The sequence below is a fragment of the Kryptolebias marmoratus genome, linkage group LG4 (genome assembly GCF_001649575.2).
Source record: "Kryptolebias marmoratus isolate JLee-2015 linkage group LG4, ASM164957v2, whole genome shotgun sequence".
Lineage (NCBI taxonomy): Eukaryota > Metazoa > Chordata > Actinopteri > Cyprinodontiformes > Rivulidae > Kryptolebias > Kryptolebias marmoratus.
Genome location: NC_051433.1, coordinates 10,402,454 through 10,419,917, shown reverse-complemented (window position 1 = coordinate 10,419,917; position 17,464 = coordinate 10,402,454). Strand labels below are relative to the sequence as shown.

The window sequence follows — 17,464 nt, the reverse complement described above, 5'->3', positions numbered from 1 at the left end:
CAGACCTATGTCTGCTAATAACACAAACCTGATTCAGGCACGGAGGAAGCCTGAGAGTCAAACAGAGTGTCACGGAAAATAAAAACCTTTTGCCTTCCATCTTAGTCAATGCTAAGATTTTTTTTTATTATTTTGTGCCTGTTTCACAATTTATCATGAGACCATATATTTAGTCAATATATGGTTTCTAGAATCATAAAAAAGGAACTTTATCCTTTCATCTGTTTTTTTTTTTCTTTTTTAAAGAGGTTAAACTTTTCATTTTTTTTATTATAAGAACAGAACATTTTATTCTTGTCCTTGGTGTTTAAATTTTCTTTATCTCCAGGTTGGGAGTTGGTCTTTCTTGAAAGAGGATTTGAAAAAAAAGAAGATTCAAAAATCCTCAGAGGCCTCCATGCTGCGTATAATCTTCACGGCTGTCCAGAGTGGGGGTTTCTCTGTTGTTCTTTGGAGAATTTATAACATTTTCCAAACCAATTGCCTTCACCTCTCTCCCTTTTTTACTTCCCATTTGTGTTTCCTGCACATGTGTGGAGCCAACTGCAGGAGACTGAACACTGAAATGTCAGCTGAGGTTCACATGTCGGCTAACTTCTTCCAAATGAGTGTGAAGAGTTCCTGAATCCTCGCTCTCCCTTATTAACCAAACGTCACCCTGTCAGAGCCTACACCAGAGCTCCTTCCTGCGCCGCACATGATCTGATGAATATCTCAGATCAAGCTTTCTGTCAGTACAGGTAGCTTTTAATTACTGAGAGTGTGTTTTATACGCTGCCTCTCTGTCACGATAAAGTAATTCCCATAAGGAGGTAATTACACATTTCTAATTCTGAGCAGATGTGAAAACGTCTCACCACGTTAACAAGCACAGACTTTGCTGCTGTTGAACCGGCATTAAACATCCACCACAGCTCTGATCCGAAGGTAAAACACAAAGAAATGTGGGCTGGTCATAAAACTGCGGTCACTATTTTTGGTTTCATGCGCTGAACCCATTCAGATCTCGGTCTTGTCTTTAAGACATCTGTTTCAAATGCTTTGAGATTTTGCATGAAATGCTTTAAAGCACAACACGAGATCGAGCAGCCATCGCTGGAGAGGAAAGCAGCTGATTGATGTGCTGACCACTCTTGGAGATTTAAGATCATTTTTCGAAGCATCTGTCATTTCACCCCCCCCTAAAAAAAATAACATAACGCTCTAAGTGTTGGGCACAAAAGAAAGAAGCTTTAGGAAAAAAATAAATTGGATGCATGAATTGTTTTTGCTCCTGTTCTGAGGATTAGTTTGGATGCTTGCTCTTAGGGGCCAAATGTTTTAAACTATTTTACAGATTTTAGCTTTCCTCTTCTTGTGAATGGGACATAACTTAAAAAAGAAAACTTACTGCTCTTATTAAAAGAGTGTATTTAGTGAAAAATCACAGACATCTTTCAGAAAGCAAAATGCTTGCTTTATATTCTTTGCAACAACAACTGAAACATATTTTGTTGCAGTTTTGTCACAGTTGAACGTTTAATATGTCAATTTGGGATATTAAAAGTGATGAAAAAAACTTACAAACATGCACTTTTTTAAATCTTGCTTTAGTTCATAAGGCCTCTCATCAAAAGTGTTTTCTCCTTTGTGTTTCTCAGTGAGAACACTTTAAAAAATACACGGTGATATGAGAGGCAGGGTGGAGTGTTCACCTACAAGCAGAATTTCAAACAAAAGGAAACTTAGGTAATCACCATAACACAAATAATGAGAGGCTATAAGCAGGGAAGTGTTTGAAGAGGCGTCCTGATCAAGATAAGGTTGGAAACTGGCATCATGTGAGGGAGGAAGAGTTGTTCTGTCTGCTGCCACTGAGAGGAACCTTCAGCTCTTTATGGGGAGAGGAGAACCCCGCAGAAAGAACTCAGATTGTGTCTCAGAGTGGAACGAGGACGAGCGGCCGTCCTGAAGTAATGTTTGAGGTGACACAGAACTCCCTATGAAGGGGGACTTTTTCAACTTTAATCATAATGAGGCACAAGAAGGTGTAGTCTGTTTGTCACCATCTGAAAAGAATGAAATACAAAACAATAATCTTTATTGTACGTCTCTTTTACGTTGGATAAAATTAGAAAAAAGCAGTTTGAGTGCGAAAGACTGACTAAAGGCCATTTTAACACTCAAAGTAATTGTTTATTGCTTTGAGATCTTAGTTTTACATGTAAAACTAAAACAAAAAAGACTGAAATCTTTTTTTTACATGTATTGATCAGTTGTCTGTTAAACCAAGTCTTAAAGTCTTGCTGCTTAAAGCTTTCTTCTTCTTTTTGTTCATGTTGGAAGTTGATTTTATTTTTGCTTGCAAGTTTATTTTTTCACGAGAATTGTTTCGTCTCTTATTATGAAAAATGGCCAACCAAAACTTTAACTCTAAAATCACCCTAAAATTTATATTTTATTTGTTTAATAACTGCCTAATAAAAGCCACCTATGTCATAATCTCCACTCTGCATCTCTTTAATTCATCCTAATGCTGGTTTTTCTGCACACTGCTAATGCTTTTCCATTTGGGGTGTAATTCTAAACAGATGCATACCAAATGGATATCAGGCTTGTAATGATTAGGATAACAGACTTGATGGTGCTGAACCAATGATGTTTTTAGGAATATTCGTGGCTTATTAGCTTCATTTGCGTGTCTGCGCGTTTCCCAAACCTGTTGAGAACCAAAGAGAGGGGGAAAATATTTGCGTCTTTTTTTTTTTTTTTTTTTTTTTTTTTCCAAAAAAAAAAAAAAAAAAAAAAAAAAAAAAATCGGCTGTTTGGATCCCACATGATTGATGCTCGACTTAATCCGGCGGTCTTTGCAGCCTTCCCAGGAGGTTGAGGCGCGCTCTTTGTGCTCCTCTGTCCCCATGTGAGGCGAACCAAAGCGGGGGAGCGAGGGTCACAGCCATTCGGCAGGGTACATCCTTCCCACCGGCGCATCTGCATGTGAAATCGCCATTTCACCCCTCCACACTCCCTAATTGTTGCTAAAATTATTTGTGAAATTGCCTTCCACCAGGAGTGTTTTCCACGGCAATTGTCACACGATTCGAAATGCGCGGCGGGCCCGCAGAGTTTAACACGCGCACCTCTCCTCTCCTGCCATATGCGCTCTTTGTGGTTTAGGTTGAATAGTGACGCATTATTCCCCACACCCGCACCCCACACACCCCTTTTAACAATTACCTTTAAGCATCGGGCAAGTCGACCTGTTGTCATCAATATCGCTTAGATCCAAATGTTGGGTCTAATTAGCAGGGGGGGGGGGGAGAAAAAGCGGTCGGAGGCGATTTGGATCGTTCCTGCGGCGCGCAATTAGTTTAATTGAAAGGTTGACAAGCTGAAGACATCCTATAGTTTAACCATTCCCTGTCAGGCCGGATTCGGTCATATTTCAGACACTTCTGGGCTCTGTTTGGGGGTGTTTTCTGATTATTTATTTCGTTTTTGCAAGTTGGAGATGAAGCTCTGGACGTGAAAGGAGAACTAACTGCGGGTTAAACTCAAACGAATATGTTAAACAGATGTTGTAAATAGAATATTTGAACCTGAAACCAGAGTTTGAACTTTTGTTAGTTACCATAAGTGTTTGGTTTTGTTGTTTTTTTTCTTCCAGGATATTATTTATTTATGTAAAGAGAGAAACAAGCAAGCAAAAAGGAAGAAAACAATAAGAAAGACGGAAAAACAAGTTTTATATAAAACGTTAAACTCCACAGGTTTAACTTGCTAAATATTTAAAGTGGAAAAAAAAAGAAAGAAAAGAAAGTCAGAATAACATGTTTGGGGTCTCACGCGGGAGGCAGCAGTGAATTAAAAGTGGAATGCGCGGATCTGATTGGTCGGCCGGCTCCTGGCTAAACCCACTCTCTTTCATCCATAAAAGAAAAGGGCAGAGAGCCTATGGGAGCGCGCGGCTGTCTCCTCCTACGACATGCACGAAAGTTGGCCACTTAAACTACTTCCATCCAGCCAGCAGACATTATACTGAACCCAAACTACACCAGGGGAAAAAGACAAAACGCGGCATTTTTTTTATCTCCTCCCAGCGCAAAGATCATTTAGCTGAGCCTCCTCCGTAGCGCAGCTTCACCTCTGCAGAGGGTTTTTCTTTTCATGTTTTAGTTTTTAAAAAAATATATATTCTTGGTCATTTCATCACGCCAGAGGAGAAGCATCATTTTTTGTTTTCCCCCTGCAGTGGAGGAAAGGGTTTGTCCAGATTCTCCGTCTAGGATTGGGATTTGACAGCATCTTTTTCTCTGAATTCATTCCGGGTTTCTTTATAATTATACTATTTTTTTATTTTATTATTTTGTTTTTGCTTGGACTTTCTAAGAGAAGCCTGGTCGAGGGCTTTTCTTACCTTATTTGTGTAGCTAGATGATGGCTACTCTGCCGGGAACAGTGCCTCGGATGGTGCGCCCCGCGCCAGGCCAGAACTACCCCCGAACCGGCTTCCCCTTGGAAGGTGAGAGGAAGGACGCGAGGCTGTTTCCATGTCTGAACTTGTGCTGGTAGAAAAAGAAAAAAAAAAAAGAAAAAAGAAACCAACTGGGCACAGTTTGTTGTCGGCGACACGCTGGGGGGAGCAAACAGCTGGGTGAACGATGCGCTCCGCAGTTAGGATGATTAAAGTTAACCTCCTGTCATGGTCAGAGGGGAATTAGAGTTGCAGGAAATCAGGCTGTGGCCTCTTAAAAGCCTCCCAAATGTTAATTTATTTTATTAGGTTCGAAACAGATTCAAGCTGTTTCATTTTGCAGCTGCTTTCAGTGCGTTCAGGCCACTTCTTGCCGGAAATATCTACATTTTAACCGTGATCTGTTTGAGCTCAAAGCACAGAAATTCACTTCAAATGTGAATTATTTTTTTATCCACAAATGCTGCATGAAAGAAACGCCACTTATAATCCAATTTCGATTGTTAGTAATCTTTTTTCCCCCACACTTAGATGCTCATTAGGCTGAATAAGTCTGTACATATGGGCGGAAAAAAAGATCATTATATTTGCATGCGTTCTTGGAACCTGCTCCCCCACACCCCACTCCATTACACCCTGCTTCGTGCTCAAGTGCTCTGGACCGAAATGCGCAAAAACCACGTAGCTCCCAAGTTCCTCGAGCTGCGGGATTTGTTGAAGTGTCCTGCTGCTGGAAACGGCCATAACACACACGGCAAAGAGACGGCTCAAAGGATCACATCAATATTTGTACAGCATGACTAGGAATAATCAAGGTGGGGAGCGTCGCCCTCTTTAGTGTCTCTTGAATGTGAAATTGCATCCTGGAGTGGCCTCGGATGCAGCCCGAGCCCGGCAGCCAGAGCGAGGCTGCATGAATTTGGCACGAGGCTCCTTGGGAAATGGATGAGATGATAATGTGCGTAAATGTGCCCCAGTTTCAAATCAGCAACAAATGTGCCGCTGCGTCCAGGCAAGCCGCAGCCTGATCCACCTTCAGATGAATAAATCATCAGAATGCTTGATAGTTTTCTGTTGTTATTGCTGTTGTTGTTGTTTTTAAGATGCTTGTGTTTGTGTTGTGGCGGCGCAGTGTCCACCCCTCTGGGCCAGGGCCGAGTCAACCAGCTTGGCGGAGTGTTCATCAACGGGAGGCCGCTGCCGAACCACATCCGGCACAAGATAGTGGAAATGGCCCACCACGGCATCCGACCCTGCGTGATCTCGCGACAGCTGCGGGTCTCCCACGGCTGCGTGTCCAAGATCCTGTGCCGGTACCAGGAGACCGGCTCGATACGTCCGGGGGCCATAGGAGGCAGCAAACCCAGAGTGAGTGGCGCTCCGAGCTCAGGGGCCACGAGGCACCGAGCTGTGGTCCAACACAATGTCAACACCTGTAATAATAATAATAATAAATGGCCTTCTAGTAGTTGTTTTCCTGCTCTTAAATTTTAAATTCCAACCACATCTGTAACCTTATTTCCCCTCATAATAGTCCACATATTTTTTTTTGTTGATGTCATTTTATATGTTTATATTGTTATTTACCAAATAATTTTACATTTCACTATTTTCAAAAAACTATTTAAATAATAAAATTATTAAATAATTTCAAGCACAAATAAATAAAAACAAAACAAACAAAAAAAAACCGTGGGAAAAATAAATTTCTGTAGCTCAAATAGTACATTTATAATATGTCCAAAAATATTGAATTTAAACTGAGTTATGTATTTTATAATAAAACTTTTATTCATACCATTCCTCCACAGGTTGTATTAAATTCTAATTTAATGTTTGATTTTATTTTTACATGTTTTTTTTTTTGTTTGTTTATTTATTTATTTGTTGGGGAGGGGTCGCCTAAAGGCCATTAAATCCTGGTTTGCCTGATTGTTTTTAATTTATCTGCATTTAAACACACTATTATTAAAGTCTTGACCTTTGATTTATTTTCGATTTAACATCATTTCAATTAATATTAAAATTATTTGTTTCTGTCTCTCCCTCTCTCTCTCTCTCTCTCTCTCTTGCCTTTTTTCCTCTCCTCCCATCAAACCCTTCGAACCTGAAGCAGGTGGCAACCCCAGACGTGGAGAAGCGAATCGAGGAGTACAAGCGCGAGAACCCGGGTATGTTCAGCTGGGAGATCCGGGATAAGCTGCTGAAGGACGGGGTGTGCGACAGAAGCACAGTTCCTTCAGGTGAGGCTTCATCTGGTAAGCTGCACTTTTATTTTTTTACCCCCCTTTTTTACTCCCAGCGAACACTGCAGCAGCACCTCAGAATGAGCAGCACTAGGAATTCAACACGTTTAAGCCGCAGTTACTGATAATAAAACGCCTCAGTGAGCGCACCTGCAGCTGTTTGACCCAGAAAGAAAAAAGAAAAAGACAAATCCTGTTGAAATGTGGCTTCAGTGTTCAAGATACCTCATATAACTGTGTTTACACATTTCTTCTTCCTCCTTTTAATTTAGAAATCCATAGGAACTATTTTCTCAGTAGGCTTTGCTGCTTCATGTAAAAACTTTTTTCTTTTTTTTTTTCCTTGTGCCATTTCTGTCTCCTTCTAAAACTGCATGATAGGATTACTATGGTTCTTTTATGGGTTTTAGGGCTAATCACCCATTTACCTTTTTGTTGCCATTAGTGAGTTCCATCAGCCGCGTTTTGAGGGCCCGATTTGGCAAAAAAGATGACGAGGATGACTGTGATAAGAAGGATGAAGATGGAGAAAAGAAAACAAAGCATAGCATCGATGGCATCCTCGGTGATAAATGTAAGTTAACTCCAAAAAGCCTATTTTTTCCAAAAAAATATTATTATTATTATTATCATTATTATTATTAGTCTTGTAAACTAGAAGCAAATGTTTTTAAATTTCCTTCCTACCTCACGGCCTCTTGGGAAACTCTCCCACATCCGAGCTGCAGCTAAACGCAGACAAATTGTTTGGTTTTATTTATTTATTTATTTATTTATTTGGTTTTTTTTTCTTCTTCTTCTTCTTTCCTGCTTTTAACTCCGAGCCAGCAGTTGTTCATCCCACTCCATTATTTATGAGAGCCTTGGCAGAAGGTATTTAACTGCTGAAAATTAATTTGGGGGGTGCCCACGTTCCCCTTCTCGTTCACTCGCTCATTCCAGGAGCCCTAAACTGACAGCTGACAGTTGACCCATTTCACAATCGATGTCACTCCGCTGACATTTTCACCACTTGTCACTTAAAGTGGAAATCAATGTTCGTATTATTATTATTTGCCCCATTAGGGAAGAAAAGGTAGAGGAAAGTGTGCAGGTATTTGCCCCTAAATAATCATAAATGAGTGATAATCTCATGTGGTCAATTTCATTATGTGTTTGCAGCATTTTTTATATTATTTCCATGAAATATAAAACGCGTAGATGATTGCTATTATGTTAGTGTTCTTTTTTTATTATTATTTAAATATGAGATGATACAAAAACGCGTGATTTAAGTGTCGTTTTTTTATTGGTTTAATGCGTGACTGTTGGCCACAAAGTGAGAGGTGCAAACGATAGAAACGCTTCTCCTTTTGATGATAAAACGTGAGAATAAATTCTGGATTTAAACCACAAAAGCCTCCTTTTTTCCACCCCTAAACCCCCACCTCAAAAGAACACTGCCAAAAAATATTTTTCAAACTTGAAGATGAACTTCAGGAACAAAACCTCCTCTCTATTGAAGCTATTCTAAAGTGAAGAGTCCGAGGCACAAAAGCAAATCCTGGAAAGCACAGCCACGGAAAAAAAATAAAATAAAAAACGACTATGGTCCCGTCCATTCACATTTAAAAAGCTGGTAAAAGAAGAAAAAAAAAGAGAGAGAAAAACTTTGGACAAAAGGCGAGGAGAAACATAAAAGGAGATGAATTATTCAGTACGCCCCGCTGCTAGATAGTTTTGTAATTTTGTATAATGGCTCGTTGGAGAAGAATCGGTATATAGCGTGAAAACGGTCTCTTTTTTCGGTCACACCACGCGTTAATGTTAGGAGGAAAATGTCACCCCTTTTTTTTTTCCTTTTTTTGGCAAATATCTCCTGTATCCACACAGATGGGCTGCGAACCCTGCTGGTTGAAAACAGCCGCCGTGTTGTGCTGGAGTTGGATTTTTACGCACAGCGGCGCCTGCTGGGACGGTGGGATCCTTTGGGTGCTCCGACCGCAGAGGCGCCGCTCTCATTGTTATTTATTTATTTATTTTTTATTTGACTTTTAACTGTCGCAGCAAAACATCCGTCATGTCGCAGCTCCGTCGTCCCCCCTTTTAGTGCTGCTTGTGTTTTAAATTGGGATTGAATTAGGTTGCTATAAAAAGAGACTCACTCCGCGCGTAATGCAGTTTGCATCCGGATGGCGTTTAATAATGTTAATACTTATTAGAGTAAGCAGTGGAAACGATGGTTGCTGAATAGGTGGCTGTGTTCGTGCCGGGTGTAATAGCTTGGAGGCATGGTAAGAAATGTATTTATCCCCAATCAGCCCCTCACTCCCCGAGTTTGAAGCGCGGCCCTTATATGTGGAGAGGGGTTTTAAAGCAGATTAAATAGAGCCTTTTATTTCTTTTCACTTTCATCTCAGAGCGGAGCTCTCCGTGGCTCGCCCAGGGCAGAAAATTCATAAGATTTTTTTTTCTTTTCGTTTACTTATTCAGATTTTAAGACTTTATTTATTTATTTGTTTGTTTATTAGGTCTGCGTATTTGATTTTTTTTTCCTCCAGAGGTTACATCACGGATTTATCTCAGCTCTAATCTGGCTCTTATAAACTAGTATTTAAATACTTGCACCATGTTACAATGTGTATTTTATTTTATTTATTTTTTTGCTGCACACAAAGAGAAAACGTGTTTTTTTTAACATGGGTACTGTGAGTAGTAAACAAACCAAAACTGAGCGTGTGTGCATCCACAAAAGTTCCACATTCAGGAGCTCATGGCGTTAATAAAGCTCCAGGCGGAGATCCTGGTTCGTGCGCAATTTACGCAGGAGCTTTCATTAAAAAATAAAATAAAACAGGAAAGGATGCACAGACGGATGCAGCTTTTTTTTTTTTTTTTTTTTTTTTTTTTTTTTTTTTTTTGCGCCACACCAGTTAAAATCAGCTGCGCAGCGTTAATTTGCCACACAGATGCAGCCCGACTGTCTGAGACAAGGTGCAGACAGGCGATGGACACTTCAGCAAACCGCGGGATTACTCCAGGTCCTCGGTGTAATTAAACAGATGCCAGGTGGGATTATTTCAAAGCACCGGGGAGGGAGAGTGACAGAGTGGCGGAGAGGTGTGAGGAAGTACAGAGGCAGCCCAGAGATTCAGGGTCGGAAACACGCGCGCGGCAAAAAAAAAAGCGAGGCTGCGCCACTCGGGGACGCGCGTAAAATGTCTACCGCTGCGAGGCTGAGGCTTTCAGTTGCATCTTGTCTCGCAAATGTTTACAGAAATTTATTGTCTCCACATTTATTAATTAATAAATTTATTTATTTCGTTTTTGCTTCAGGCTTAGCTCCAAGTAACTTCTGCAAACGCTGATTTTGCTTCAAAACAATAACCAACCAGGCCAAAAACGAAATAAAAATAATAAACAAAAACTCAAATGCACCCATGTTTTCCTCAAGAAACACACAAAAAAGAAAGAAAGAAAAAAACAGTTTCTGCCTATATTTAATAAACGCGCGTAAAGCTGCCACTTCGGTGCCTTTCCACGCATGGGCGTGCGCGCGCACCCTCGCGCACGCCCGCCCAGTCTCTAAGTGTATGGTAATATAATGTAGCTATATTTCGGGTCTAAAGCCGCGCTGAATGAGAAGGACAGGGGAATGAATCGAGAGACCACTTCAAACAAATCCATCTGGAACAGTGTGTGAGAGAGATTCAGTGAAAGTATGGGGAAGTTATTTAGCTATTAATAACGTTTTTTCCTCAGGCATTGAGAGTGACTCCATCTGCACTTTCTCGCAGCTATTTGGCTGGGTGGAAATTGAGGGAGACCCAAATGTTGGGCAGAGATAACATACCCATCATAGCCCAGACCTTGCGCTGTGCTTCACTGCATTAAACTCGGATTAACCTCCCCTGTCCCCGCAGCCACTCAAGCCACATTTCACTGGAATTTACATTGGTAGGCCTACATTTCTTATAAAGGGGGCAGGAGCAAAAAGACACGACATAGTAGCTGTTGTTGTTATTATTATTATTATTATTATTATTATTATTATTATTATTATTATCCAGATGGATAAATTCTATAAAGTGAATAGATATTTATTTTACAGCTAATAAAATAAGGTGCGATATATAACATGACATTGTTTACAGAACAAAACACAACAAAGAAGGAAGGCTAAACCTAATTGCTTTTAATTATTTTTATACTTAAAAATATAGGTTGCTAGGCCTCTATAATAGAGCAGTGAATTGGGCTACCACGCTGCCTTTTAATGTTTCTAGACATGTGACTTTGATTTTTGAATTTAAATGTAGCCTACATTGCTGCTGGTTTTCTCGTAAGACTTTGTTTTAGCAATTAATTTTAATAGGGGTTTAATTTTGTTCCTTAGCACAGGGTAAACGATGGGTGCCTGTTTTTTTTCTCCCTACAATAAATAAATAAATAAATAATAAATAACAGCGACATGTTGATAGGAGCAGCAGGGTTGCCTAATTTATTATATAACCACAAAATAATATTTAAAATTAATCGGTGACACGTCAAAAAGACAGCTATATATCAGTATATATCCATGTAGCTGATTAATTAGCCGTTAGCTTAGCTTAGCCCTGCTCGTTGGTTGTTAAGCAGACGTTGCCTAGCAACGGCGACTGTATTTTAACGGTCTTTTGGTCAGAAGGCGTAGATAAAAGACGTGACAATTTTCACTTTTAGTTTCAGCAATTTACTTAACAGTGGATTTAAAGCTGAATATTTAGTTTTATTTAAATCATCTAATAGCTTTTCGAGTGGATAAGTCTTTAAACGTGATTTGTTACCTTTCTTCTCTTTATTTTTTTTGACATCTCGCGAGATTTGATGACAGCTGCGCGACTTCTGGAGGAACAAATTGGCCTTTTGGTCATGTGAGCAAATCGAACAACACAATAACACGAAGCCCTCTGCTTGTGAGTAATGAGCGTTGTTTTTTTTTAAAAGAGCGCAGTTTAAAGCTTGTAGACCTACCAACCCGACGACACATTTTAGAGTCAGGAGCTTTAAGTGTCAACAACGTAAAAAAAAAAGGAGTAGGCTTAAATTCACTCTGTGCTGGCATTTGACTTTGATCACATGAGAAATATTCATGGAAGCACAAACACTAGCTCTGTCACCATTATCCAGCCTGACAGTGATACCTCTCAAGGCTGTCTATTAATTAAAGTCGCTCTTACCATGTGGGACGACTTCCTATCTGGGCACAAAAATGGTTTTTCCATCTCTTGTGGGGGGCTCTTGAAAAGGGGGCAATCTTCCCTCTCCAGCTTCTTGTGGGAAATTTAAAAAGTGTACAGAGAAAGACATGGGGATTTCTAGCTCATTTATAAAGACGAGTTTATAATCCTTTCCTGCTTAATAACTTAAAAGGATTCAATTTCTCCCCTCATTTATGGGGTTATGATCACACATTGTTAGGCCCAGATAGCAGCATTTCAAGGTTAACATTTCCTGCTCGAAAATATCAGAAAATAAGCTGTAAGCCCATAGGTGCCCTTTGTTTGGCCTGCAATTTTCCTCACAAATGCTGATAGGCCCATTTTTAGATGTTACTTTTAATGTGATAACAGCAACGTCGATAAGATGCCTCTTTGCACCCAGCATATAGATATATTTTTATAGAAATTATGTGATATTTAATTATAGCATATAATTTCACCATCGAGAATTATATTCAGCAGGCTTACACAGGCTCTGAGGATTGAATGACTGGTGGTTGGGGGTCTCAAACCATACGAGACAAATTAAAGAGGAAGCGCTGCCCTCCAGGTATCCTGTCACAACAGTAGGGCGTCTCTCATTTCTGCCTGTGTTTTATTCCGCCAATTTTCACTATGGGGCTCTGGGATCCTGCACCTCTGCCCGCAGGGCTGTGGGTCCAAAAGAAATAGAAAAATCTCAATGTTTCATCTTCTTCTAAGCTGGCGTTGGACTGGCTTTTTCCATTTCCTACCTCCTTTGCTATCACCCACGCATGCATGTCAACAGGTAGAGATATTTAGCTTTGTGCAGGAGACAAAGTATGCATTGCGTTTGTGAAGGTTGGTGGTTTTTATACCATCCAAATGTGGTTAATCTCAAAGGAATTAAAGTTAGGGTTGATTTAAACGTGATATCTTTTTAAATTCACGTGCCTTTGTGGGGTTTTTTTGTCATTTAATAAACTATTGTTTTTATTTACTGTACATAATAATTATTATTATTAGTGCTACTTACACTGCCTCAAACATTTGCATTTCCACTTCAGGCGTTTAATGTATTCCCCCAAATTGCCAGCGCTTTGTTAGCATTAATGTTTAATTGGCTGGAAGAAGATGAATGAGGCTGACAGGAATCAGCTGTCCACAGATTCCCCTGTGAGTCTGACTCGGAAATCATAACCTGACCAGCTTTTCCTCCTCTGAAACCGGCTCGTTGAACTTGTCACATCTAATTAGGGTGTTAGAGTGCACCCAGCGCGCTGGTGGGAAACTGTAGGTGGTTGGTCCAGGGGCAGCCAATGAGGCCTTTTTTGGGTCATATGGTGGAGAGAGGGGGACAGGAGGAGGAAGGTGGGGGACAGATCAGCGTGGTAGGATGGCAAATGTTGTTGAATTAGACTGCTGTGAGCTTTTTTTTGTCGTATTTAAGCAGCCCTCTTTTTCCGCTCTTACTTCAATTATGGCCTTCCAGCGGGCTAAACAGGCCAGCCGTGCATGGACTATGGCCTTGTTTTAATTGGGTATGAAATTAATTAGAGTAGACATCTATTAAAGACCTTTAAGTTTGGCTATTTTTTTTTCAGCAGAGTTTGAAGGTATGACAGAGGATTAATGGCTTAGATTCAAAATTACACTTTATTGCATCCTATCATTTTAGCACTGCTTGTCTAACAGGTGTCCAGTTGTTGGTTTTTATTTTTACTTCTAACATCAATTTAATTGTGAACTTTTACATTTGAAAATAAAACACTTAAATCGCACACTTCATAAAGGATCAGTGTTATTTGTAGTTTAACGTCTCAGCTTATTGGGCTGCTTCGGTCGCTTATCTTGAAGAGATCTTGGCAAATTTGCAAACACAACTGTGTTCAATTCCCTTTTTGAAGAGCTTTTTCCCTTTTTGTATTGATACAAAAAAAAGGCCCTGTGATGTCTGACAGCCTCCTCTTGCTATTGTTAACCAAACAGCCACTAGAAAAGGAAGAGAGAAAGAAGAGGGAGGAGAGTAGACCCCTCTGTTATTTTCAGTCTTGAGACTTGCTGCATCGGCTATTCAGGCAAGTTGATGAACTCCTCCAAAAAGTTTATTAAGGGGACGAAAACAATAAGAACCAAAGCCTTTGGGTGCCTGGGCAGACAGTTTATAAACTAGCTGCTATTGTGCCTCAAAGGCAGATGCATGAATACTTTTGAATAGGGGCCTTCAAACTGACACGATCAGGCTGGACAGCAGCAGTTTTAAAGGAAGACAGGGTTCTTCTTCTGCTGCTGCTCAGATCTCTGCCTTTTTGCATTAATGTACATCTGCAGAGGAAGGGAGGAGGAGGAGGAGGAAGAAGAAGAAGAGGAGGAGGAGGAGTTGGGCACTGTCTGCTCTGGTCAAAAGGTTTCTCTTTGGCTTTATGTTTGTTTAAATGAAAAGACAAGAGCTTGAAGATTTACCAAAAGCAATTAGAGCAGAAGCCCATTTTTTTTTGTTATTTATTTGTGTTTATTTTTTTAAAAGACAAAATAAACAAACACAAGTTATGTCCGAGTAAATCTGTCTAGCAAGGTAACATGAAAGATGACGGTCCATTATTTTTTTTAAATTTAAAAAAAAAAAATTTTACTATCAAAGCTGAGGTTTAATGCAGTAAATTTACATAAAAAGAAAGAAAGCACAGATGATTTCCTGTTGAAGCTGAATTTCCAACAAACAGTTATCAGTTTTCTCATCTGAAATCTGTTGTGTGCTTTATTCACTATTGATTTTCTTTTTCTGAATGGGGCACACTGGCTATGTGCACTCACTCAAGAAGATACATTATTCTTCCCCCCCCCCTTTTTTTTAGGAAACAATAGACTGTCACTCTTTATCCTCCTTCCCTCCTCTGTCCCTCCTTCTCCAGCTTTCCCTTTTTAGTCCTCTTAGTCTCTGGCTCTGTGCCTCACAACATCAGAGGGAGTCCAGTGATTTGTGACCCCAGCAACCCACACTTAATCTTGCTAAAGAGGGGGAGCATCCAGTTTACAGCTTGGCGGGCCCCAAATAGACCAAGCCTGCTCTGGCAGGTGTCAACATTAGCAAACAATTGGTCCCCGGTCCCATGCCCCATACCCCAGTGCGACGCTGAACCGAAACTATTTGAGGCTCGCTAAAAGGAGCCACATAATGGAGAATATGGAGGGGAGGAGAGGAGGGGGGGGGGACAAGGGAGAGATTACATTCTCAGACAGCTATTAGCCGGGATGAGGCTTTTCTAAACAAACAAAAAAGAAGAAGACGATCAATATTGTGTTAGTTTACCAAGTGGAGTCATCATTGTGGCTTTAGAGTATTTATTTTCTGCTCCATTGTTTTTTTTGTTGTTTTTTTTTCCCCGACTTCTCAAACGTCTGTGGGCCGTATTGGCAATCCAATTAAGTTTTGGATGGGGGGGTGCCAAGGAGGTCCGTTTCTTCTCTCGGCCAGTTGTGTGTTTGCAGCTCATTCACAGAGTTAGTGCTGTAATGAATCCTGATTGGGCCACTGCTGCCTTCGATAGTGGACAATGAACTGGCTGTCCGGAGGGAAAACAACACTCGGGGATGGCAGAGCTCCTGCTCGGCCCTGTGGGATTGCAATCCTTCTAATTCATTAGACAGAAGTGTCTTATAGGGGAGAGAGATGAGGAAATGGGAAGAGAATGAGTTGACATGTGCACTCTTGCCGCTGTTGAGTGGATATGTGTCTTGACAAGATGGCCAATGTTTTTTTAAAGGCCATTTATTTATCCCTCACTGCTGATTCCCAGCCATGCCACAAGGAAAGACAAGTGTTCCCAGCAGGGGATATTAGCTGTAAATGTTTTAATGGCAAAACCTGTGGTATTTGGTACATATATGGTGTGTTATTTGAGGAAAGAAATCTCATTTAACTGCTTTGAAATGTCCATTTTAGTGACTGTTTTTTTCACCCTATAGCGAAAACAAACGCGATGGTGCAGCTGTGCATTATAGGAGAAGTTATTCTGCAAAAAATAAGCCAAAATTAACGTTAGCTTCTCTAAAATTTAGAGAGTAAAACAAACAGCATCCAGTATTTTTTGCATCAGGACTTCATTTAAACTCATAGTTCAGATCTATCGAGGGAGGCTCTGTGGAAAACTATGAACAGTGAGCGTCTAACCTGTTGTAGATAGACTCTTTGGACAACCTCAGTTTGGAGAAATAGTTTAACTCAGACTGAACTGATGAGCTAATGGCTAGTCCGAGTGAGGCCAAGACCAAAATAGATTAATGACGTCTTAAAACAACTTTAATCTAAAAGATTTCTTTAAACACTATATTATCCACATTTACGACTGTCAGTTTTATTTTACGCAATTATTTTGGCAGAAATAGTATTATATTCCTGTAGGACCAGATGTGCTACAGCTAGCTGCTGCAGCTATTTACACTTGCGAATAACCATAAAACTGCATGTAAGCAGCTCTGTACTGCAGAACTGATGGCGATGGAAAGGTTTATAAAGTAGTGTTTGTTCTTGGACCTGCTTTTAGCTCATCAGAATTAAACCTTCTCTCTGAACTGAAGTTGAAAGGTTTTTTTAAAGATTTGAACTAATGCTTTAATGTACAGAAAACCCTCCACAATCGAATTATTTGGTAAAATAATGTCGCTCTTTTTGTATGGTACGGCTGGACTTCCTTAGAGTGGGCGCAGTCTGCGGTCGTTTCAGCTCCAAATATCAAATTAAGTCTGTAATTTCACTGATTGTCGTAATTTTCCAAGTTACTTTATCTACCAGAATACATAAATTCCGTTGCCAGACTGCAGATAATATCACATAATGACAGAAGGCCTGCAAATTTGTGAAAGCTTGATCAGTAATTATTATGCAGTAAAACTGTTGAGATGAAATTGGCTCTTTCACTGTAGCCAAAATAAAAAACAAACAGTTATTTATTTGCTTTGTTGTGTCTCCTTGTGCTATTTTGAAATTTCTGAAATGGATTGGGTGTAATATTATTTTTTAAGATGTAGTTTTTAGCCTAGAAATATTATCTGTCAAGACAGAATTGGAGGGGGAGAAATGATCAAATTAGACTCTTTTAAAAAATATAATTTTGGATTTAAGGAGTGTAGAATATCTGTAGTTTAAGTAAATCGTCTACCTGTGTGGTAATAGAAAAAAACAAAAAACAAAAACAACAATAAGCAAGACATTTGGCAAAAAGAGATAATTTTCTTGGCAAATAAGCTGTCATTATTGTGTCAAATAATAAAGGGGAACAAAAATGGGAGTACAGTACACCATGACATCGTTGGCTTTATTATGTCCATGCTAAATTGTGTGACAGATAAGCGGGTCAGAGCCACATCTTTTATTGAAAGAAATGTAGTTTCCTCCAATTTGCCTTGCCAGCTGAGGTTGTCAAACTCTGACAGCTGGCACAGATCAGGACGGCGCGTTGCGTTACGACCATCCGCTGGTTTCCATGGAGCTGCATTGGAAAAGACAAAAAGCATTTGTGGCTAATTTTATTACAATACAGGAATGGCCCACATAATGTGCAACA

The 17,464-nt window shown here is 40.0% G+C and overlaps 1 protein-coding gene across 3 annotated transcripts in view; it reads left to right on the top strand.

The window, feature by feature from the left end:
- The first annotated feature begins 3,943 nt into the window (after nucleotides 1–3,943).
- The window catches only part of pax7a (paired box 7a), a 42,841-nt gene continuing 29,320 nt past the window's right edge, over nucleotides 3,944–17,464 (top strand). Inside the window, exons 1-4 of one of the 3 annotated variants that reach the window (XM_017408815.3) lie at nucleotides 3,944–4,501; nucleotides 5,586–5,821; nucleotides 6,567–6,696; nucleotides 7,145–7,273. In XM_017408815.3, the coding sequence (XP_017264304.1) occupies nucleotides 4,414–4,501; nucleotides 5,586–5,821; nucleotides 6,567–6,696; nucleotides 7,145–7,273 (583 nt within the window). In that variant the 5' untranslated portion in view covers nucleotides 3,944–4,413. Of the gene's footprint in view, nucleotides 4,502–5,585; nucleotides 5,822–6,566; nucleotides 6,712–7,144; nucleotides 7,274–17,464 lie in introns of all 3 variants that reach the window. The other 2 variants (XM_017408814.3, XM_037975287.1) reach the window with 2 other exon arrangements.